Here is a 25,742-nt window from a genome sequence, read left to right as displayed (position 1 = left end):
TGGGGAGAAGTAGTGGCACAGTAAGGCTGGGGATAGAGAATGGGCAGATTGATGGCTGCTGGTGATCCTAGAGGGATATCAGCTATATTCAGATGATGGCACAGATAGTTCATGTTGGCCAGTGTAAGGGGTCGCACCTTGCTGAGGTGGCCTGATGACAGGAGCATGCTGGTTGAGTTCATTTGCTTTGCACTCCAGGAGGAGCATAGCAGCAGCCACCCAGCTTGCCAACTCCCTGTCAATCTCCTCCTGCACCTACTGACACAGCTGATCTACCTGCCTGGTCAGAATCCCACCCCAGTGAAGCAGTCTCTAGCCTGTCCGCTGCCACAGCCCAGCAGTAGGAGCTGACAGTAGCTGAAATTCATGCAATTTTCCTGCTTCATGACCTGCAGGAAGGAGACCTAACAGGAAAGATAACCTTATTGAGTATGGCCTATCGGTGACCAATGGGTTTACCTAGTCTAAAAAAATGGCTAACTATAGAGCAACTGTTTTACTTATTCCCCCCTTTCAAAAGTATGGAAAGGGTGCATGCACAAACCATTGAGTATCTGAATCAAAATATCTTATCTTAAGCATCAAGTGTAAATGAGAATGCTTTATTAACAGTCATAGACTGTGCCCACATCAGACTCAACAGGCAAAACTGTGGGTTCCTCTTTACAGACCATTCAAAGGCCTTTTATACCATGTCACCTCCCATCCTCAACACTCTACTGTTTTAGCTTGGCCTCACTCCTACCACAATAAAGTAGTTTAAAAACTGATTTTCTGGATATATACTGTTTGTTGGTCAAATACTGTCTCAGATCCAGTACCCAGTGATATACGAGTCCCCCACATCTCTGTGTCAGATCCTTACATTTTCGGCAAACTTGTTAATGAAATGCACACTGACACACATCCAGCCCATATTATACAAGGTGCTAATTATTCACCCGTCTCATTTTTCTGTCAGATATTTGTTTAACCAACTCCAGGTGCCTGGTAAGTGTTGCAGAAGCTTAAAGCTATAGTGTTCATGAATTCACTTACCAAAAATGCCTCCATATTAGACTTTGCTGTCCTCTGTAACAATGATAATCAAACTGACATAGAAAATGTAGAAAACATCAAGCTTCTGGGAGTGACCGATGAAATTTGATCAACTTGACCAGCACTTGATTCACAAATCCAAACAGAAGTTAGGACTCATTTATGGAGTGAAATCATATTGCACTGGCTTAATTCCAACAGCTCACTGTCATCTGCTTTGTACTCTGCTGTTTGACTCCTCCCATTCTCACAAACCTGCAAACTACACATCTGGCAAAGCTAGAGCAAACTTGTATTAAAATAGCCAAATTCACACTGAACGAGTGGGCCATCTGTCAGAGGGGGATAATGATCGGCAAGCAGCGGAAGCTAAAAGAAGAAAAAAGAGAATTATTGCAATAGACTGGGCTCTTAAAACTTTTGGGTTCTGTTGTTCACCTTATGAATTTAGTGGTCTCTCAATGTAGTAAGCTTTGATAGAGACTTTTTTTTGCTGACTGTACTATATTTTCCAAAGACATGCATCTGGAACGTTTCTCCCCAGGTTTCTGATGAAAATGGGCTTTGTCCCAGTCAGACTTTCCCAGTAAACAAATGTTAAATAAATAAATAAAAATAGATATTTTTACACTTTACAGTTGTTTGTTCAGCATTCTTTAAATTAATTAGTTCTCATCCATGTGTTATCTTCCACATTTTCTAAGGTATTGCTTGCTGTTGTTAGACCTTTAATAGGCATATAGTGTAGGCTTTTGGGCGGCTTTTCCCCTTTGGTCCTTCCTCACAGCAATGTGTTGTTATCTCTTGGACTTTATTCAGAAAAGCAAGAAAGCAAGAGGTGCAGTCTGTTTTATAGGCAGACTCTACCTAACAGCTGCTACTCAGAACTGCAAGTTCTGATACTCATGGAGATGTCCAGACAAATCTACCGGGTTCATATTACGTAGTCAAACTTTTACAAGTTCGAACGCCATATGGTCAAAACCATATGTCGAACTTGTAAAAGTTCGAATATGTAAAATAAAAAAAAAAAAAAGAAAAAACATAACTAACTGATCTGAAGTAGTTACTTCATTTGCTCTGCAACCTGTGGGTATCGGATCCGATCTCGGATCCGAGCCGGCAGCTTTCCAAGCTACAAGATCCGAGCTCCTAGCTCCTCCCCCTACCCATAATCCCCTGCTATGTGCTACATTACCTCAGATCATTTTTTGCCGCGGCTGAAGCAGCTACTTTTGAAAAGCTCCTTGGCTTTTTGGTGAGATTGAACCTTTTTCTTTTTTCTGTAAAAAAAAAAAATCTTTTTCTTGTGTGAGTGTGTGTAGTTTTTTCTGGGTTAGTTATCGATAGTGTAGTTAGTTAGATACCTTTGTTCCCCTTTTCTAACTAGTTTTCTGTTAGTTCCCGCCTTTCACCCTCCCCCCTCTTAGTGTTTGGGTGTGTTTTGGTGTGAGTGGTGTTATGGCTGAAGGGCTGAAGGCGGTGTTCTCAAAATGTACTGAGTGTGGCCATAAGCTTTCGCCGGCGGATGGCCACACTCAGTGCGTTTTATGCTTGGGGGCGGCCCACTTGTCATTGGCCTGCACAATCTGCACGGCCTTTAATCCCTGAGCTATTAGGGACAGGAAGAACAAGCTGATCCTGGCAGGCTTGTTGCCTCAGGAATCGGCTTCTTCTTCCTCCCCCTCTCAGGCACAGGCTATCTCGGCAGCCCTCGTGCCTTCTGTGCCCCCGACTCAACCTGGGACTCAACCTCCCTCTTTGGTTTTGAGTTCGGGGGATTCAGGTACCTCCACTACGGTGGAGAAAAGACACAAGGACAAGGGACATAAGTCCCACAAAAGGCGGGCTGAGACTCATCCCTCAGCCCCGCCGTCTAAGATGGCTAGGTCTCCCTCGAGGGTCTACGGATCCTCCCCCTCTGGGCTCCGTTCACCTCGTTTTTCTCCGGAGCTGGAGGAGGAGGATCGGTCTCCCTTGAGGTCGTCGTGGCGACCCTCCCGGCCCGCCTCGACGACTTCTTCAAGATCAACCAGAAGCCTCACTGAAGCAGATATGGATCGGATGATGCACCGATTCATCCAGACCCAAATGCAGATGGGGGTGTTCTTGCCCCACCCTCTGGGGGGAGCGCGGCCCCCATATTTGCTCCGATTACTCCTTCTCCGACCCGTTTTCGGGTCTTGGAGTTATTGGATCAGGGCCCTTTTGGAACCGGGGATTCGTCGGCACCGATAGCTCCGGTCGCTTCGTTCCCTTAGAGGAACAGGACCCCGTTGACGAGCCCTCTTCGGACAGTCCCACCGAGGAGGTCCCTCGAAAACATCGGTGCAAGAGGAGGCACCTGGACTCCCTCGAGTCCGTTACAACCGACACGGATTTAGATGAAGGGGAAGGTTCCCCAAGGTCACCCCCCGAGGATGTCTCCTTTGGAGACATCATGGAAATGTTGCGTATTAGAGGGGGGTGGTCTGCCCAAAAACCTTCCGTGGATGAATCCGTGTTCCTGGATGCATTTGAGGCAGGCCCTTCTACCTCCTGGGTGTCCCCCCCGGCTGACCCCCTGGTAGACCTCATTACTACCAGGGCGTGGAAGGAGCCCGACACCGTGGAGCCTATCCCGTAGTGACCCGACAAGATCCTTAGCCCCCCAGTGGATAGATTGTCTTGGGCCAAGGGAACCCCCGTGGATGCCATGCTGGTGGCGGCTGCCACCAAGAGAGAACTCACGCAGGAGAGTTCTTCGATTCACCCGCCAGATAAGGAATCTCGGGCACTGGACCGCATTGGGAAGCGGATGTTTAGTTCAGTGACCTTTTCTGTAAGGGCGCAGAACTATATGGCACATACCATTAGGCTGCAACGAGACTTAATTAAGGAATACGCTGCAGCCCTCCCGGAGTCCATTTCGGTCGAGGACAAAAACGTTTTCTCGACTCGTATGGCCACTCTGAAATCCATCTCTAACACGTCCATGCGTCTACTCTCCCATGCCACGGAGGGAGCTGCTAGGGCCAGCGGAGCCAGGGTCATGTTGCGACGTCAATCCTGGCTCCGCCTTTGCGATTTCACGGATCCCTTCAAGGCGTCCTTCGCAAATGCACCCTTTGACGGATCTTCGCTCTTCGGCAAGACCGTTCACGAGACGCTGGCCCAAAGCGAGAAGGATGGGAAGATGCTGTCTGCCATCGGGGTCCGCTTCTCTAATCCCCAACGAACCTTTTCTAGGAATCAGAGGGGACAAAAGAAGCTGTGGTTCCATAAGTCCCAGCAATCCCATCTGGCTTTGGACCCCTCGTCCTCTAGAGGCAGAGGAGGACAAGGAGGACGCCGGCCCAGAGGCAGAGGGGGACCGCGTAACTTCGGGTCCAGGGAGCCCTTCCCGGATAGACCCGCGCAGCAGCCCTGAGGGCTTACCCGGCTGTCCCTCTCTGGAGGTAGTCGGGGGGCGGTTGTCGGAGCACCTGTCAAACTGGGAGTCCATTACAACAGATCGATGGGTGCTCCGCATCATATCCAGAGGTTATACCATCCCCTTCATACACCACCCTCCCTCGACCAGACACCTCCCCGATGTTCCACCCGATCGAAGGGAGGCAGCAGCTTCAGAAATCCTGAAGTTGCTAGAAAAAAGAGCCATCCAGCCCATCCCCCCTGACCAGTCCAGATCGGGTTATTACTCCAGGTTCTTTTTAGTGCCAAAAACGACGGGGGACCTAAGATCTATTCTAGACCTCTCCGCTTTGAACCTGTTCATTCCCAAAGAAAAATTCTGGATGATCACCCTCCAATCTATTCTCCCCCTTCTGCGGCAGAACGACTGGATGTGCTCGATAGACCTCAAGGATGCGTGCTACCACATCTTGATGGACAGACGATCCAGAAGGTTTCTCCGCTTCCGGCTGGGAGCCAGTCATTACCAGTTCAGGGTTCTCCCGTTCGGCCTCACCTCAACCCCCAGGGTGTTCACCAAGGTCATGGCAGTGGTTGCAGCCCACCTGAGACTTCAGGGCATTCAGGTCTTCCCGTACCTAGACGACTGGCTCCTTACCGCCACCAACAGGCATCGGCTCTGCATGGCAAGAGATTATGCTCTGAACCTTGCCCAGAGCTTAGGCATCTCTGTAAACCTCCAGAAATCCTCTCTTTGCCCCGTACAGGTCCTGGAGTTCATAGGGGTCAAGTTAGATACCCGCATTTCTTGAGCTATGCTAACTGCGGACAGGATAAACAGCTTGTCGTGTCAGGTGCTAATTCTTCTTCAAAGCCCGGTCCCGGAGGCGGAATTAGTTCTGAAGGCACTAGGATCTATGGCAGCAGCGATCAGTCTCACCCTTCACGCGCGTCTGCGAATGAGGATTCTGCAGTGGACCCTTCAAGTTCAGTGGTCCCTGCTACTCCATCCGTTGAATACTCCGATTCCTCTGAGCAGAGTTTGCAGGCACTCCCTTTTTTGGTGGCTCCACGCCCCAGAGCTGAAGGAAGGGAGGCCTTTTGTTGTCCCTCCCCCCCAAGCCACGCTGACGACGGACGCTTCTCGCCTCGGGTGGGGGGGCATTGTTCGGGCAGAACCGTCCAAGGCACGTGGACTCCCCTGGAGACTGCTTTGCATATTAATGTCCTAGAGATGAGGGCGGTGCTTCTAGCGTTGCAAGCTCTCCACAACCTTCTACCTCTGGGGACTAATGCAATCCAGACAGACAACATGTCAGTTGACTGGTACATAAACAAGCAAGGAGGAACCAGGTCCTACCCACTTTGCTGGGAGGCTATGAGAGTGTGGGAATGGGCGATATCCACCAACCGCTTTCTGGTAGCAACGCACATTCTGGGTCGGTCCAACATTTTGGCGGACAAACTGAGCAGAGTGATTCTCACTCTGTACGAGTGGTCTCTCAATCCATCAGTTGCGAAGCAGATCTTCCGCAAATGGGGTTGGCCTTGCTGCGATCTTTTTGCTTCTCCCTTAAACACAAAATGCAGCGAGTACTTCCCCCCGAAGGGGAGAATCCCAGAGACGCTCTAGTCCATGCTTGGCCGTTCGGTCTACTTTATGCCTATCCACCCCTTCCGCTCATGACCAAGTTCATACAGAAAGCCCGTCGGTTGGGGAGCAGAGTTATCCTCATAGCCCCATTCTGGCCTCGCCAGATCTGGTTCCCGTACCTGCGGTCTCGCAGTGTATCTCCGCCATGGATACTGGATCCCATTCCAGACCTGATTTCACATCCGGCGGGATTACAACCCCCAAACCTGGTGAACCTCAAGCTTGCGGCTTGGTTGCTCCAGTTCCACTGATGGCTAGGACTCCCGGTATCTCATCTCCTGTTAAGGCCATTCTAGTCGCAGCACATAAGCCGACTACTAGGAAGATTTACTACAGCAAATGGAAACGTTTCTCTGTCTGGGCTAAAGATAGGAGGCCTGGATCCATTTACAGTTCCTATTCCTACTATTCTAGACTTCCTGTCTCTGATATTCCGACAAGGAGCAAGTGCTTCAACAGTTAAGGTGCAATTGGCAGCCATCTCCCATTTCCATGTTGGAGACAGACTAGGATCTTTGGCTTCTACAAAATTATGTAAAACCTTCTTACGGGGCGTTTTCCTCTTGAAGCCTCCGGTGAAAGTGGTGGTGCCTCCATGGGATTTGGCCTTAGTCTTACAAGCCTTGACAGGCCCACCCTTTGAACCCACGGCTTCGATTCCATTAAAGTTCTTGTCCTGGAAAACAGCCTTTTTGGTGGCCATTACTTCAGCCAAAATGGTGTCAGAACTTCAAGCCTTATGTATGAAGCATCCTTATCTCATTTTTCATAAGGATAGAGTGTTCCTCAGGACTAATCCGTCGTTCTTACCTAAGGTGGCTTCGGAGTCAAATATCAATCAATCAACAAACTTACCCGTGTTCTTCCCAAACTTTCAGAATAAGGGAGAATACACATTGCATAAATTGGATGTGCACAGACAACTGCGTTTCTACCTGCACAGGACTAAGGATTTTCGCAAGTCGGACCAGTTGTTCATGTCATTTGCTAAATCGGCCATGGGTAAGGCCATTTCCAAAGTGACTGTAGCAAATTGGATTTGTCAATGCATAGTCCACGGGTACTTATCTGCAGGCAAACTGGTTCCTACGGGAATTCGCGCTCACTCTACGAGGGCTGTGGCCACCTCTGCAGCCTTCTGGTGTAGGATCCCCTTGGATGACATATGCTTTGCAGCTACCTGGTCCTCTTCACATACGTTTATTTCTCATTATAAGTTGGATATGGTATCGAGAGGTAGGGCTTCCTTTGGCTCTGCGGTGCTTCGGAATATCCTTCCATAGGCCGCCCAGGGTTTCTCCCTAGGTAGCTGGGGACTCTGTCCCACAGGTTGCAGAGCAAATGAAGTAACTACTTCAGATAAAGAAGTTATGTACTCACCATAACGTTCCATCTGAGTAGGTACTTCATTTGTCTGCAACCGACCCCCCCCCCCGCCATCCCCCAAACCTTTCGGGATTCCTGATCACCAAAGAGATCTTGTTCTGCTTTAGGACAGTTTACCTAGTGTTATTTCGTCTGTCAAGGGTAGGAGTTGTGTAAGAGGCAAAAAAATTAGATCTGAGGTAATGTAGCACATAGCAGGGGATTATGGGTAGGCAGCCATCTCCCATTTCCATGTGGGAGACGGACTAGGATCTTTGGCTTCTACAAAATTATGTAAAACCTTCTTACGGGGCGTTTTCCTCTTGAAGCCTCCAGTGAAAGTGGTGGCGCCTCCATGGGATTTGGCCTTAGATCCAATACCCACAGGTTGCAGACAAATGAAGTACCTACTCAGATGGAACGTTATGGTGAGTACATAACTTCTTTTTGTAAGCAGGGGGGCAAGCCCCCCCCGCACCCAACCCATGGGGTGGCTGCACCCCCCACACCCCCTGCTCTTTAAATATACCAACTCCGAGATTGAGCTACAGTGTGCAAAGGGACTGTAATGCGATCTTGGAGTTGGTATATTTAAAGAGCGGGGAGTGGGGGGGTGCAGGGGGGCTTGCCCTCCTGCTTACAACAGTTAGTTTTGTTTTTTCTTTTCTGTTTTTTATTTATTTATTTTTTTTATTTTACGTGTTCGAAGTATTGAAACTTCGAACATAAGGGTTCAGCCTTATTATGTTCGAAGTTTCAACACTTCGATCACGTAATAGGAACCCAATCCACCTGGTGGCTTATTCCAGTCATTATAATTCTTGCAGCTGCAACTTTATTATGTGAATGTCTGCTGTTATATAATGAGTATACTCATGCAACTGTCGACTGTACTTTTGTTACTTTTAACTGAAAATGTGCAGTTTCTTAGTTTTACAGCTGCTGTACTTGGAGGTTATTTTTCTGAGCAGACGCCAGTAAAATTCCCTAACTGCAGCAAGACATTTCCTGACCACTGTGAGAATTTTACTAAAATGACAATCTAGCCCAGAATTCCTTCTTTTGGACAGCTTAAATAATTATGAGTTGATATATGATCTGCACCAAATTAATTGTCAGTTTATTTTCTTTCACAGTGGTTATTTTGGTTCCTATGTTTGACAGAGTGAAGTCACTATAAAAATGAAACACTGCAACCCATTTTGTTTAAAGTAATGTATAACCACTTTTTATTACAGGTCTTCATATCCATGAATATTTGTACTTCCATGTCTTGAGCCCAGGTGACATTCGCTACATTTTTACTGCCACTCAAGCAAAAGATTTTGGTGGCGTGTTTGTAAGTACAGTGCTAATATTCTGGCTTTTTTTTTTTTTTTATTAAACCAAAGTTGAAGGCTGTCATAATTCCCCATTCGAACTTGCTTGATTAAAAAAAAAAAAAAAGTACAAGGAATGGAGGTGTCCTTCAGTCTCATTGGTAGTAGGACACAAAGTAATTCTCTCCCTTGAGAAGGAGAGCCCAACTGCAGATTCCTAGCAGGATTTAGCCAGGCTCCTCCTTAGTAATAAGGGTGATGGAGAGTGAAGGGGCTGGTTGGGGATCAGGTAGACGTCAGCAACGGTTGGTTAAAAGGCCAAAAACAGATACACAGACTAATAAACAAACAAAACTAATAACAGTGAGCAAAAGGAAAATGGCGATATTATTAATACAGACCTTTGTAACTAAGATATACCGCTGTAAAAACTTTCAATTTTGTTTGCTTACTGCTGAAACATTGTACTTTTAATAGCTGAAATGATGCTAGAAGTAAGGTAACATCTGTAGTTTTTGTGGGCTTAAGGCCTGGTAACTTTCTTTGTATTTGTAAATGTGCACGAAAAGTAGGGTGGGTATAGAAGAAATGTTTAATTGTGGGGAAGCAGTAACATCTGACCCTTTCACTACGGTGAAGTAATAATTTTGTCTCAAGAGAAATTTAAGTCTGAAATTCTCTCATCAGTATCTTGACCGATTTTGTTAGGAAGATCATCTCTTTTGGAGGGGCCAGTGGATGCAAACCATTTATCTTAAGTCTGATTTTAAAATGTCTGAGAAGGATTCCATTTCAGAGTAACCAAAGGAACAATGTTTATTTCCAACAAAAAGTTTGGCCTGCCAAGGAAGGATGGTAGTCAAGAAACATTTTGGACTGGCATGCACAGAGGTTAGTATGCTGAAGAAATTGTAGTTTGTAGACTACCATCTACAGACTGAGGTGTGCTCTCAGAAAATGATAACCATCTAGCCAAGCCAAGAAGGCTGTACTCATGATCCTGTGTATGTGGCAAGGAGTATAAATGTTGCAAGTCCTAATGAGCAGGATCTACAAGGCCCTAAAGTTTCTTAAGGAGACATTGCATAAAGTAGGGAGACCTTGTTCAAACTATGATATTAAGATTTCAGTCCCTATGACTTTTACATTTCCAGGTCTGTTATTCCTGCAAATTGAGAACAAAATCCAGTTTCTATTGAGTAACTGGTCACTTTTGTAGGGTATCTTATTAGGGACATGGTGGAGTCCTATCACTTCTCTTTGTATATTTAAACTACATATTATATCAGTTGTCCAGCCATAGCAACATTATTTAAACTTTTTGAAGTTACGTAAGCTTTGGTTTGGAAAGAGGATGTTCAACCTTCATAAATATTGGACTAAGGCCATTAGGACCTGTCAGCAATTAAAACTACAACCTTTTAGTCTCCTGTAATGCAGCATGGTGCCTGGCTTCTCCACAGGTTTGTTGCTGTGTTTTGTGTTAGATCAAGTAAAACAGGACATAGACTGTCCCATGTTTATTCCTAAATTTTTAGATTCATAGGTAAGTACGTGACTAGCTGCCGTTGCAGGCCATTTTAAGCCTGGCCAATTTCCCTTTTGGTGCTTGAATTAGCCTGCCCTGTTTAATGTTAGATTGACCTTGCCCATCCTGTGGTTGATAATTATATATATCTCTAGTGAGAATAATTGGGATCATGCCATAGATAATATAGGGGGAGGTGTGCATGAGATAAAGCATTTAGGAGCTGCCTCTGTTTATTAGTAGCTTGGGTGCAGTCCTAAGGTAAGTTTTCTATTACCCATTCATAGATCCAGGTTGCATTTGAATATAGATAGCAATGAGTTTTGTTTTACATGGATGAAGAGTCTGTTCCAGAGCAGTGTTATCTTCTGCGATACATACCTTTCCCTCCAAACCTTTCTGTTGATGTTGCAGAAGAGGTACGGATCCGTGGTCTGAGTAGTTCTGATGCCATGTGACTTGCTGATTTACAGTAAAGCCCATCTTTATGTGATCAGAGGATATCTTGGATGCCAGACACAGGTCATCACTTAGTCTGTAGGATACCAGGTGGAGTGACAGGGCTTTGAGTTTGTCTGTGTAGAACATATTGTTTACACCTTGTATCCTTTTAGTAAGGTAGCTCTGTGAGCTTTCCAGTTGTTACATAAGTCTAGACAGATGCATTCTAAAGGGGGCATTATACTTGATGATTAGCTTAAAGAGGGCTGAGTAAAGGGGGGTGATGACATTACTAGATCTAGACGCAATCCCTTTTTTTATAAGCTGTACAATATAGAAGGACTTTTTTACAGTGGACCCATTAGTTAAAAGTTAGGTCACTGTCCACATAAGTTCCCAAATCTCAAACATCTAGGTCAACTCTAAGGAGTATATTGTCAATGTAGTAGTTCCCTGGGGTAGACAACTTCCAAAGGTATACAATAACATATAGTTGGTCCATGATACTGTTACCAGTTATTTGTTTGGGTCAAATCTTCCTACAGGATGGCTGAGTCATTTTGAGATTTAATGACTGCTCCTTGCTTGGAATCATCTGCAGACTTAGTCAGCCAGAGTTCCTCCCTATCCCTATTTAAGAGCATCCTGGACCAATGGATGGGGATCTACTTCATATAAATGAAATCCCACTTACCCGATTTTCATAACATCAGGCCGAGAACATGAAAATCCATAACACCAACCGCTCGGAACACCAACTTTTAACTAAAGATAAGTAGCCTGTTGGCCAACTCAACAAACAAACTGAAATGGAAGCCAAGAAAACACACCATATGTGTGTGTGTGTGGGGGGGGGCATCAACCCCCACCCCCCTATGTGAGGGACTGCGGGCCCCCTCTAACTAAATATACTAGCTTCAAGATCTCACTACCATGGAGGTCAGGGGCAAAGGTCAACATGCTGGCCAAGCAGTTACTTACCTTTGTGTTCATGCGGTCGGTGTTGTGGACTTTTGGTGTTCTTAGCTCGATGTTATGAAAGTCAGGTAAGTGGGATTTTGTTTATGTGAAGGGGACCCATGGATGGGTAATCGGAAATTCACCCCTGTTCTGGCCCCTGTGTCTCTGATGGACAAAGGCAGTCAGTAAATCACCCCCTGTAAATCAGATATTAATCAAATTTGCAGGTCATATTTGGGTTGCACGGCTAGGCTTTTAAGGGCACTAGTGGCCGCTAGCCTTGTATACATTTATGAACTTTTGAATCCAGTGGATGACATAGGGGTTTATTCCCAGTTTTTATTTAGTTTTTCTACTATGTCTGAGTGGGGGATTGTGTCAAAAGCTTTGGCTAGGTTGAGGTATGTAATGTGTATACATTTTACCTTCATCCTTTGCTTTGGTAACTGTTTCAAAAAAAGTTCACCAGGTTGAGTAAATATAACCTGTCCTTGACAAATCCATACCGAGAGGGGTCCAGTATTTGGAGGTTTCCTATGTCTTTACTGATTAGTTCCATGATAAGTCTTTCCATGGCTTTGCGTATGAAGCTGATCAGAATTATGGGTCTTTAATTGTTGGGGTCTGTGAAAGATCCTCCTTTATGCAGGGGAATGACTGCAGGTGTTCTTCATTTGCTTGGTATAAAACATGTATGAAAGCTGAGGCTGAATGTTGTGGGTGGTGACTAAGTTGTGCTTTTTGCTGTTTCAGATGCATCCAGGGATATTTTCCTGACCCATTGATGCAGTATTTTTATCTTTGGATAGTGCTGTTAGGATTTAATCTTGTGTGATAGCTTGAGGTGAGTTGGTTACAAGTTTATCTTTTGAGATGGACAGACTGTGGGAGAGAGGGTTGAAGTTTGAGCTGAAGTTATTATCCAGTAGATTCACCTATTTCTTTAGCCTTGTTGTAGGTAAAAGCGTTCATGATCAACTCAGCACATTACTGCATTGTGCTACTGAGATTATGAACATAACTAAAAAAAAACTTTGTAATTGTCATTGACTTGGGTGGCTATTTTGGCCTCAACCTTTGCATTTTGGATTTTACTGAGGTCTTGAGTTACATGTTTACTTCAAAACAGGAGCTGTATCATTCTGGAAATATACATCTTCAAATTATTAGTTAAAATTCTATTCGATCAAATTGGAGAACTGTTGTTTCATATATTAATGACTGGACTGATGAACTAAATAATGTTAGGCATAGAACAAACAGAACAGAGTTAGGAAATGATGCATCTATTTTCTACAAGGAACACTCAACCCCTATGAAACACGATGATGCCCATGAGAACTATGGAATTTTGGATGCAAGTATTCAGCAATTTGAAGATCAAGTTTGTTTAGAAGGAAACAAAAAAAAGGAAGAAAGGAAGAAGTTCACAACAAATAACAAGGACGAAAAAGAAATTGGTTAATGACTATAAAGGAAAGAGAATACGTAGTAAAAGGACACTGCTTTGTTGTGAAACACACTGGTGACAGGGAATGATGATATTTGTCTATCAGAAAACCTTCAGTCTACAGAAAAAGGGCAGGTGAAAAGGAAGAAATAAAAACTGAACATTGAACGATTGAAGAAGATTACTGTAAGAAAAAAGAAGAGAAAGACAGATGTTGACTGACTACATAGCTCAAGCTATGGATTTACAATACTAGCTGGATGAGAATTTAATACGCAATAAGGACAATGAAATTAATAAGACTAATAGTGATGAAGATCTATCCTTCGTAACAGTTGATAGAGCAGAAATTACTGTATCAGAAGCTGAAGATTCTTCAGAGATGGTTAGCAAAGATATTCTTGTAATTGGAGATTCAGTCATTAGAGGAAGTGATACTTATTTGCAGAGATGATAATGAACATCGAGTAGTGTTATGCTTGCCAGTGGCAAAAATAGAAGATGTGCGACAAGCCTTGGAACAACTTAATGTAAGGAAGTATAGATCTGTTTTTATTCATGTTGGTATAAATGATGTCACCTGCAAGGATTCTCTGGTAGTAGGGAACTGACAACCCTCTTAGATAGTATAGCTTGTACTGGTGTTAGGACGTATTTTTCACAGATCACCTATAGAAAGGATAGTCAGATCACTGTGAATGAAAAGATTTTTTGGATAAACACCTAGATGGAAAAAATGTCCTGTTTTAAGAAATGGAAATGTATAGAGCATCCAAGCCTTGTTTTGGGCACAGATGTGTTCAGACAGGATGGTGTGCATTTGTCAAGATCAGGGAAGAGAATTTTGCAGCAGATATTATGCAGTATTTGACAAACACTAGGCAGGATTTTTGCCAGGTTGAAAATTTAACAGTTTACAGATAGCAACATTCGATGTATCTCTGATGGTTGTTAATGCTAGAAGCATTAATAATAAAGTGTTTTTATTGGAAAATTTGCTACGTTCCCACAAGATTGATGTTGTTATAGTTTATGAAACATGTTAAAGAACAATGACTAGAAACTAATTCTGTCAGGATATAAATGTTTTTACTGTAATAGACATTCTAACAAAAAGTCAGGTGGATGTGTTATGATAGGGATTAAAGATAGCTGTGAGACTGTGATCATTATATGTTCAGTGATAGCACCAATACTATAAACTGTGTAAGTGTGACAGTAAAGACAATCCTGGAACACATAACAATTGTTGGAGTGTATAGACCACCAAAGTCAAGTGCAGATGACCTAGAGGGATTCATTAATTTTGTACATGAAACACAGGAGGGAAGAATAATATTAGCTGGCGACTTAAATTTACCAGAAACAGACTGGAATAATATTGATTCAACAACGTTAGTAAGGAAATTATTCACAGAGTATATTCAGGAACAACAATTGCTTCAGATTGTAAAAAAATCGTACCAGGGGTCGAAACATACTACATATTGTTTGTGTTCCCAAAGAAATTACTGTAACTTCAAGTCAAGTTTTACCACCATTAATGTGCAGTGATCATGGGGTTATTAAGTTTAATTTATCGCTAGATAATTCTGCCAAACTGAAAACTAACCAATGCACAGAGGGTTAATTACAGATTTATATGGAAGCAAAACAGTCACTATGTAAAACTAACTGGAGTGAGGTGTTCAGTGGAAAAACTGCAGATGGAATGTGGAAAGTTTTGAAAGAGAAATTGTTTAAGTGCAAAAAGTAAAAAAATGTTTAACATCAGGATCTAGGCATACAACACCAGGGGGATATATTTCCATAAGAACAAGATGTCTGATTAAGGTTAGAGACAAAATATATAAGAAATGGAAGAGAGGTTGAACTACAACTTTGAAAACTGAAATAAAAAGCTGGACAAACAGATTAAGCATAGTGTGAGACATGATCAAGAAAAAAATGAAGAAAATTTATATAAAGATATTGAGCATAATAGGAAACCTTTTTACAGATACATAAGATGTGGAAGGGGTAAAGACACACAGATTGATAAACTGTGTGCAGATTCTAAAATTTATTCTCAGACAGAACAGATTATAGATATATTTACAAAATTTTATGCAAAGCAGTTTGGCTCCACAAAAGGGGTGATAAGTGACATCCAGGTAACCCCAAATACTGGTATAAAATTAGATTATATCAAAAAGGAACTGCTCAAACTGGATCCAAACAAAGCGCAGGGAGGAGACGGAATTAGTAACAATGACTGAGAACACTTCAGCAAGAACTTAAAATACCATTATATCTATTATTCACTAGGTCTTGTAAATATGGGGAGATTCCTCAAAATTGGAGACATGCATTTATTAAACCTGTCTTTAAGTGAAAGGGGAGTAGAGTAGGTCAAACCCAGAATCATATAGACCCTTAAGTCTACTTTCATGTTGTGGAAAATGAATGGAAAAGGTAATATTGGATAAGTTATTGTCAGAACTGGATAGGTTGGGACTAGAAACCGTACATCAGCATGCATATGTTGAAAATAGATCTATTACCACCTGTAATGTAATGTTTTATAACAATATAATAACATGTATGAATGAAAAATTGTGCTGTGATGTATTCATATAGACTTAACTTCAGCATTTGACAGGGTCATACACAAAACACTGATCAGTAAATTAGTAGTACAACTAGGTATTGATGTATTCTTGATAAGATGGATAACTGCATGGCTTACAAATAGGACATGGCAAGTATCATACAGCAACTGGACAAGTGAAATCCTTGGTTACAATCAGGCTGTCCCACAGGGCTCTGTGCTAGGCCCTTACTTGTTTAGATTGTATCTTTCAGACTTAACTTTTTCATCTGAGGTATTCTACGTCTATACGCAGACAACCTGAAATTGGGTAAACTGATTACAAGTGGCATGTCTGCCAAATAACTTGATTAAATTGACCATTTGGGCACAGGAGAATAATATGCTGATAAGTACATCAAAAATTAAGTATATGAGCTTTGGGAGATATAAACTGAAAGGTGAATATGTAATACAGCACACAGTGATTGAAATTGTAGACTCACTTAAGGACCTGGGTATATCATTTAAGGACCTGGGTATATGGGTAGATTCAGGTATGAGTTTTTCTAATCATACATACAAATGTTTCAAGCATGGACATTAAGCCCTTCTAGCTTGCCAATATGCCAGAATATTTGTTCCCATAATAAATGTCCAGACTATTCTTAAAAATATCTAAAGTAGTACTTGCTTTAATGTAATTTGGTAGTCTGTTCCAAGGATCAGCTACTCTGTCAGAGAACCAATTAGTACACTTCTCATTCCTATAGAATTTTCTACATAGGTTATCTGACAATTCTCTAGTACTTTTTGATAACACCAAACATTCTCAGAGATAGTTGTCCAAAATGCCCGATATACCCGAATGAGATCTCCTCTTACATATCTGTAAGAGACACTATAAATGTTCAGATATTTTAGTCTTTCATAATAACTTAGATTTTCACATCCATGGATGCCCCTAGTATATGTCTGCTGTATTGTTTCCAGTTTATTCATGCTTGTTTTCCTACAAGGTTTCCATATTGTTATTCCATGCTCAAGTTTGGATCTAATGTAACTAACAAACAATGATTTCATTATATTTGATTTCCTAGACTTTATAAATCTTTTTTTACAACCTATAATTCTATAACTGTTATATCATCCAGTTGGTTAATGATAGTTATAGAACTATAGGTTGTATAAAAAGATTTATAAAGTCTAGGAAATTAAAAATAATTAAGTCATTGTTTGCTAGTTACATTTGTATGTATTATGGTTCCATAGTGGAAGTTTGTCTTTGGATTATGCCCTCCAGTTGTTCCAACAGGGGCACAGACAAACCCCACTGCTGAAATCCTCACCTAAATGGGGTATATAATAAAAGAAAAAAAACTTGTGGCCAAAATCAGGAAGAACAACTCCTTTAAAGACAAGTGCTCTCTTATACAACTGAATGTGAAACAAAGAGGTCTAATTAAGGTCAACAAGGCAGCTACAAGGTCAGCATAGCCTTGTAGGCAAACCTTAAAGGTAACGCACAGCAGTGTGTCGAACTGATGAACAGTACCACCTTCACCAATTAGGATGACATAGCAAATTCGCTGTTTTATAAATTCAGCTCAAACTTCACCGCCCCCAAGCTTCTTTGCTTGAAATCCTCTCAAAAATACTTTCTCCAACTGTTAGCATGGCTCTGGTGCTGCAGCATTTGCTAAAGCCAAGAACACCACCTCTATGGGTCCCAGCAACATCTCCGGTTGCTTCCTATCAGGACCATTTGAGGCACTCTTCAACTGGAATCTTGAAACAGGCTATGTTCCAAGTGAATGGATGGCCACAGCAGTCATTCTCCTTGTGAGGCTGCCAGCCCACCTAGATGGAATTTTGTAAATAATTCTATGTCATTTGTGAATCTTAATATGATTCATATGGTTGTCTTACAAATGTAACAGAACTATATGTTATGTGGATATTAAACTGGTGCAGAACTGTGTGTTGAACTGTATGTTATGTACTGAGCTTCAAGAATGTAACCACAGTGTACCCTACTGGAAAAGAACATAAATGTATATAAACTATAGATGGAACATACAGAGTTAACTTGCAAACCCTCAAGAAAATAAATTTAAAAGTAAAATGACTGTGTTTCAGTGCAGCAAGCAGACACAATGTCTAGAGGTAGAGGTTTTCCTATTGTCTTGAAACAGAAAAAGACAGAAATAATTACTAGGTTTAAAATGTAACATATTTTATTGTTCTGTGACTTCCTAGCAGCTGCACATCTGAGAGATAAGTATTTTTGACACAGATGTACTAAATTCTAAGTATCTGTTTAGCCTGGGAACTGTGGGCAGGTGACAAAAAGTGATGTAATCCAAAGCTGACCCAGCAGTAATGTTTTGATATTAATTTGGGAACTCTGTCAGAGACTGGGCATTTTGTATTTGTCTTTGGACCAGGAAACATCCACCATTCAGCACTTCTGTCTTGCTAATAGAAAGTAACTAGGGTACAGTGATATTTGTTAGAGATAGTTAGGAATATAGTAAATATTAGTTTAAATGTTTTCTGTATTTATTTCAGACTGTCCTGCAATGTTGTTTTAACATATTTCCTGTGATTCTGAACTCTGTAGTCACTATGCTGAGTTACTGAGTATTGTCTTCTTCTTTTATTATTTATTATTAAATATATTTAAACCTTTTAATTGTGGATGGTTTGTTTAGAGATATTTAAGCTCTTAGAGTACTTGCATTATGTATTTGCTGACACTGTATAGGACACTCCAATAGCCTTGAAAGTCTTGGCCACACTTACCATTTGGATAATAGTAACATTACACAGTAGAATTGGTCACCCTTTGGGAAGGGCCTTATATAGCTGATAAAGAGCTGGTTTGTGGCAGTCGAAACTACCTTTTAGTCTGGGCAGAAGGGGCATAGCTAGTAAACCTGTGCCAGCCTTTCCCAGGAGTGTATGTGTGTTTGTATATAAATCAAATCTCCAAGTGTGTGTGTGTGCGTTGTGTGTGTGTGTGAGCTACCTGGGCAGGGACTTGAAGCACTGTTTGGATACAGAGGGTGCTGAAGGTTTTGGCTTGACCGTTCGGCTGAGATCTTAACCCTATAGGTGTGCCAGTGGGGAGTCTTATTGGAGATCTGGAGAAAGAGGGAGGAACCAGCCCCAGACTGACTGTACGTTTTGTGTTCTCTTAAGGGAAATTGTACTTTGTGTGTACTTGTCATCCTCCCAATGTGTACGTCCCTCACTGGTGTTAGTGGTGGGGATTGAGGCTCCTTGATTACTGTGCCAGTGCAGGGGTGTCACATATTAATTTTCTGGCAGTGGTGGGCTATCTACATCTCATATTAATTGGTTGATAGTGGTGAGATAGCCACATCACATATTAATTGGCTTGTAGTGGTATGGATATTGAATTCCTGTAGCATATGCACAGTGGTCACTGAAGGCGTTTGTACTCTGTCAGCCACGCAGTGAACATTTAGAGTTCATATAACAATTGTTTGTTTGTTTTGTTAGCTTAGTCAGGGAGAGCAGGCAAGCATGTCAGCAGAAGAGTATGGCAAGCTGACAAGGAGCCACTTGGCTGAGATGTGACAGGCTAAAGGACTGGTGCATGCCAGCCTGACTAAAGCAGACATGGTTGCAGCTTTAATCACAGCTGCAACGTAGAATAGCAACCAGGAGGACAATCTTACTGACCATGGAGATGTGCAACTCAGAGAATGGACAGCTCAACCTTTCCACAGAGGACTTAAAAATTCATCTGGAGTTAAAGAGACTTGAGCTAGAGGCCAAGCATTTGGAAATAGAAGCAGCAGAGAGACTGAGATGTCTAAAGGCTGAGGAGAATGAGAAATAGCAACACCTGGAAGCTGAGGAGAATGAGAGGCAGAGGCAACATGAAAAGGAGATGCTGACTCTTCACCAGAGTCATGGAGGTAATGGAGAAGGGAGTAACCAAACCAGAGAAGCAACAAAGGTCAGTAAATTTCTTCCACAATTTACAAAGGGGAATATTTTTGATAGTTTCATTCATATGTTTGAGAGGGTATGTAAACAGTATAATGTTGACCAAGGGCTCTGGGTACGGTTCCTGACCCCCTTACTCCATGGTAAAGCTGTAACTGTTCTTTCGAAACTGTCTGATACTGACTGTTTAAATTATAATGTTGTAAAGAACTGTTTGCGAGAATTTTTTAAGTTAACACCTGAAGCTTACAGGAAAATGTTTTGTGAGCATAGATGCAAGGCAGATAAAAGTGTGTGTGAATATGTTGCTGAACTAAGCACTTATTTTCATAGGTGGGTGAGTGGATGTTAGGTCACCACTTCTGAAGGGCTTTCAGACCTTATGGTGAGGGAACAAGCTCTTAGAACTTTGCCTGAGGACATGAGAATCTGGTTAGCTGATAGACAGTGCACAACTGCAGATGAGTTGGGGAAGAAAGGAGACATATATCTAGCAAGCAAGGCATCACTGCACAGGAAAGGGACACCCAGTGCTGCTCATGGGTCTAAAGGAACCCAGGGTGGGCAGCTCAGACTGCCTCAACAGAATCCGCCAGTAGTAAGGAAAGCCAGTAGCCCAGGTGCATGTCCAGGACCAAGGGTTAATTGTTTTAGATGCAACCAATGGGGCCATGTAGCATATAGATGTCCATGGCGGCAAGGTGGAGAACAAAAGGTGGGAGAGCCAGTAAGTTGAAATGACAAAATGCCAATAGTAGGTTGTCTTGAGACAACAAGGGTGCCAAACTACCACAAGAAGTTATATCCTCTTAGTGAATGGAAAAGAGGCCATTGCTAAGAGGGACACAGCCTCTGACCTAACCATTGTGAAGCCTGCAATGGTTACAGAGGAGCACTACTTGCTTGGGCAGTCTACTTCAGTCAGAGCTTTAGGAGGGGCCCCAACACAAATACCTTTGGCTAGAGTACACCTGACTGGGAGGTTTTCCCTGCAGATGTCCTGATAGGGAATGATTTTGATAATGCAGTACCATGCGTGCATGCAGTTACACGCAGTCAGGCTTGGTGACAAGCATGTGGGTCTGGTAGCCTGGGAGAGACCCAGACAGACCGCACACTTGCAGCCAGGACTGGTGAGGTGGTTACTTCAGGAAATGAGCTACTCTGTAGCTGTGAGACTGAAGGTGAGCCACAGCTGCTTGTGGGTACTGATGTTCCCTTGGACAGAGTGACTGCAAGGGCAGAGGTGAGTAGTAGTACCCAGGCTGACAGTGAGGCACCGCTGTCAGGGATGCCAGACGTCCTGTAGAAGGGGAGCTGGGTGGGGTTACAAAGAGAAAGTTGAGACAGGCTCAGCTCTTAGACCCTACATTACAAGGCCTGAGTGAGGTAGCTAGTGAGGTACCCGATTTTCAAGGGAAGGGGGAATCTGTATACTGGGACAAAGGGTTACTGTATAGAGAGTGGACCCCTGAGGGAGGGCTAGAGGGTGAGATAATACAGCAGTTGGTTGTGCCCAGAGCCTACCATCTGGCACTTTTAGCCATAGCCCATGATATTCCCTTTGCAGGTCATATAAGCATAAAAGATACACAGAGGTGTACTATGCAGAACTTGTATTGGCCTGGGATTTCTAGAGCTGTAACTGGGTACTGCAGGACATGTGAGGAGTGCGAAAAGGTAGGCAAGGCAGGAGACAAGGTTAAAGCTCCTTTGATGCCTTTGCCTGTGATTGAGGAGCCATTTCAGAGGGTAGCTATGGATATTGTGGGGTCTCTGAGTACCACAAGTTCCACAGGGAAAAAGTATATCCTAGTGGTAGTAAATTATGCTATCAGATACCCTGAGGCAGAAAAGGTGGCAAATGCTTTATTAGAGATTTTCAGCAGGGTAGGTTTCCCAAAAGAAATACTGACTGACAGAGGTGCCAATTTCATGTCAGACCTGCTGGCTTGTCTGTGGAAGTACTGTGGTGTGAAGCACCTGAAGTCCACCCCCTACCATCCCCAGACTAATGGTCTTGTTGCAAAGTTAAAATCTGCACTCATGTCCATGCTACGGGCATTTGCAAACCAGTTTAAGAGGGACCGGGACAAATATCTGCCCAATTTATTGTTTGCTTACAGAGAGGTGACCCAGGAATCCACAGGTTTTTCACACTTTGGGTTGCTATATGGGCATAGGGTGAGGGGACCTCTAGACTTGATTTGAGATGAGTGGAAGGATGAGTGTGAGTCTCACAAGGAGTCTGTTGTGGCATATGTGCTAAACCTCAGGACAAGGCTTAGGGAACTCATGGGCTTGGCCCAGGAGAACTTGGCAGAAGCCCAACAGCAGAAAAAGGCCTGGGATGACAGGAATGCTCGAGCTAGAGAGAATTCTGTAGGGCAGCAGGTAATGGTTATCATTCCTGTCAGACACAACAAGCTGCAGGCAGCCTGGGAGGGACCCTACAAGATGGTAATTAAGGTCCGTGATGTTTACTACATGGTAGAACTGCTAGGCAGGAAGCAGGGGCACAAATTATGCCATGTTAACATGATGAAACCTTACCATGATAGGGAGGCCTTTGTGCTGAGCATTTGCTGTGGATTGCAGGAGGAGTTTGAGGGGGATCTGATGACTGATTTCCTCAGTGAGGCTCAAACTGACACCTCAGTGAAAGGGGTAGCAGTGTCCCAGCAGTTATCCCGTATCCATGTTTGAGAAATCTGAGCAGTATTACAGGAATTTGGGGCATGTTCACTGAGAAACCAGGGTGAACCCACCTGGTGCAGCATTATGTGGATACAGGACTCCAAAGGCTTATTAAGCAGACCCTTTATAGGGTACCTGAGAGAGTCAAACAGACTCTGGGGGAGGAGATGCAGGAAATGTTGGAACTAGGGATAATTCAGGAGTCCAGCAGTCCCTGGGCCTCCCCTGTGGTGCTGGTACCAAAGAAGGATGGCAGCACCAGGTTCTGTGTGGACTACAGGAAGTTAAATAGTCACACAGAGAGTAGATGCTTACCCCATGCCTAGGACAGATTAAGCCCTGGAGCAGCAGGGTGGGGCTAAGTATCTTACCACTATTGATTTTACCAAGGGTTACTGGCAAGTGCCCTTGACTCCCGGTGCTAGAGAGAGGTCAGCCTTTCTGTATGAGTTCAAAAAGATGCCCTTTGGGATGAAAAATGCCCCAGCAACTTTCCAGAGGTAGATCGTATCCTAGCAGGAGCAGGAGATTTTGCCCTTGCTTACCTAGATGATTTTGCCATCTATAGCCACTCCTGGCAAAAGTCCCTTCAGCATGTCTGGGAGGTGCTGGACAGACTACAGAGGGCATGGTTGTCCATTAAACCCAGAAAATGTCAGGTGGGTATGGCAGAGGTCTCATACCCGGGATATAGAGTGGGGAGTGGTATGATCAGGCCAGAACCTGCCAAAGTGGAAGCCATTCAAGCATGGTATGCTCCTGTTACCAAAAAGCAGATGAGGGCATTTTTTAGGGACAGCAGGGTACTATAGAAAGGTGTCCCCAGTTATAGTACCATAGCTGCTCTCCTCATAGACCTGACAAGGAAAAATAGGCCAGATAAGGTAGTGTGGACCCAGCATGTGAGCAGGCATTCCAGAAGATTAAATGAGTTTTGAGAGGACCTCCTGTGTTAGCCTGTCCAGATTACAGCAAAGAATTTGTTGTGCAGGTAGATGCTTCAAACCATGGGGGTGAGGGCTCTACTTAGCCATGTTTCTTCAGAGGGAGAAGAGAACCCAGTTCATAGGTTGGTACGAGGCTATCAGCCCTAGGGCCTGTACAAGCCTAGCCATAACAATTCCCTGGCTATTTCTTCCCACACTATTTACTTCCCTGGACCCCTGTCTAGCAGGGCAACTGACGTGATCCCTGGGGTGAATTTCCTTTCTCCCATCCAATCGTCTAGGTTTCTTATGAAGAGGGCCAAAGAGGCACTCTGCTTGACATATGGGCAATCTATTCCAGAGTCTGGGGAGTCTCTGGGTCAGGGACCTATCCCTCCAGCATGTTTTGTTTATTGTGATGACAAGGTTTAGATCCCTGGAGTGTGTGCCTCTGAGGGATTGGGATTTCTTTAAGTGTAGCATGTCCAACAGCTCTGGGTTTGACATGGCCTTGTATGTTAAGCAGAGATCGCCGAGTTTTTTAAGGCGGTCAGCGTAGGGCATCTGCTTTAGGCCTGTGATTCTTTTAGTGAGATATTTCTGCGGCCTTTCCATTTGTTGCAGATGTCTTGAGAGGTACATGCCAAATGGGGCATTGTATTCTATAATGTGTCTAATGAGGGATGAGTACAGTGGGACAATGACCTCCTTTTTTCTGGATGAAAAGCCCTTAGTGATGAGGTGTGCCACATAGAAGGATTTCCTGACTGTTGTGGCGATGTGGTTATCGAAGGTGAGACCACTGCCCACCTGTGTCCCTAAGTCTCTTATCACACTTTCGGTGTTTAGTGTACTGCCACCTATATGGTAATTTACAGGTACATGTTTTTTCCCAAAGGGGATAACTGTACATTTCTTGGCATTGAGCTTGAGCCCATGGCTCTGGCACCAAGCATCTGCTTCTGTACGGCCCTTTTGTATAGTATCCACATCATTTGAGGATTTGATAATGGCTCCCAGTTTGCAGTCATCTGCGAACCTTGTTAGCCAGAGTCCCTTAGTGTTGGCTAACAAAGTTCGCAGATGACTGCGAACTTTGTTAGCCAGAGTCCCTTAGTGTTGGCCTGTACTTCAGAGAAGTAGATGCCAAACAAGAGCGGTCCCAGGTCTGAACCCTGAGGTACTCCACTTGTCACTTGTCTGGAGCTGCTTTTACAGTGTGGGTTCTATCATTAAGCCAGTTAGCAACCCATTGGGTGACATATGGATTAATGCCCAGCTTAGTAAGTTTATCTATGATTCCAGAGTGGGGGATGGTGTCAAAGGGCTTGGCAAGGTCTAGATAGGCTGTGTGGACCACCTTACCCTTGTCCATGGCTCTGGAGACTGATTCGAAGAAGTCAGTCAGGTTCAGGAGACAAGATCGGCCCTTCACGAACCCAAACTGCGTGGGGTCCAGTGTTTGAAGGTTGCCAGTGTCTTTATTTATAAGTTCCATGATAATACGCTCCGTGGTCTTGCAGATAAGGCTTGTCAGACTGATGGGACGGTAGTTGTTTATGAATTCCAAGAACTTTTGGGCAAAGGTGTTGGTACATGAGTAGTTTTCCCAGTTAATGGCAGGGTAGTTAAAATCACCCAGTATTAGGGTGTTTGGTTCTATCTTAATATTTTCCAGTATGTTTAGAACGGTGTAGTGAGAATCTTGGGGTATGTTGGGGTATCTGTAGCAAGCTACAATTTGGATTTGCAGTGGTTTATCTCTATCATAGGCTTCAGCCCAGAGAGGAATGCTATGCAGCTGTAGAAAAGGAATGCCTAGCCATAGTGAGGGCATTGCAGAAACTTCAGCCTTATCTGTATGGAAGAGAATTCACTGTAGTTACAGACCACAATCCCTTAACATGGCTACATTGAGCCAGCCAGCAAAATGCCAAGTTACTAAGGTGGAGCCTAGGGTTGCAAGCATATGATATGACAGTACAGTGCCACAGTGGGGTTAGCAATGCCATCACAGATGGGCTGTCAAGACAGGAAATGAGGTAAAGTATTCCCAGATAGGCTCAACCCTCCCAAGCAATGTTTCTCAAGGGTCACTTGAAAAACTAGCTTGAGTTTTTTTTTTTTTTTGGGGGGGGGGATTGTGAGGCTGCCAGCCCAGCTAGCTAGAATTTTGTAAGTAATTCTATGTCAGTTGTGAATATTAATATGATTTGTATGCTTGTCTTACAAATGTAAGAGAACTATATGTTATGTGGATATTAAACTACTGGTGCAGTTGTGTGTATTGAACTGTATGTTATGTACTGAGCTTCAAGAATGTAACCACAGTGTATCCTACTGGAAGAGAACATAAATGTATATAAACTATTGTTGGCACATACAGAGTTAACTTGCAAACCCTCAAGAAAATAAGTTGAA

General features: G+C 43.4%; 1 protein-coding gene across 1 annotated transcript in view; it reads left to right on the top strand.

Annotated features, from left to right (window-relative positions):
• PRADC1 (protease associated domain containing 1) overlaps nt 1-25,742 on the top strand; it is a 400,772-nt gene that overhangs the window by 96,897 nt on the left and 278,133 nt on the right. The window contains exon 2 of the mRNA XM_044064042.1: nt 8,689-8,789. Coding sequence (XP_043919977.1) covers nt 8,689-8,789 — 101 coding nt within the window. The remainder of the gene's footprint in view (nt 1-8,688; nt 8,790-25,742) is intronic.

Source organism: Protopterus annectens, chromosome 2.part2 (genome assembly GCF_019279795.1).
Source record: "Protopterus annectens isolate FY-2018-M chromosome 2.part2, PAN1.0, whole genome shotgun sequence".
Taxonomy (NCBI): Eukaryota; Metazoa; Chordata; order Ceratodontiformes; family Protopteridae; genus Protopterus; species Protopterus annectens.
The sequence above is the reverse complement of the archived record's forward strand: the minus strand, read 5'-3'. Positions and strand labels throughout refer to the sequence as shown.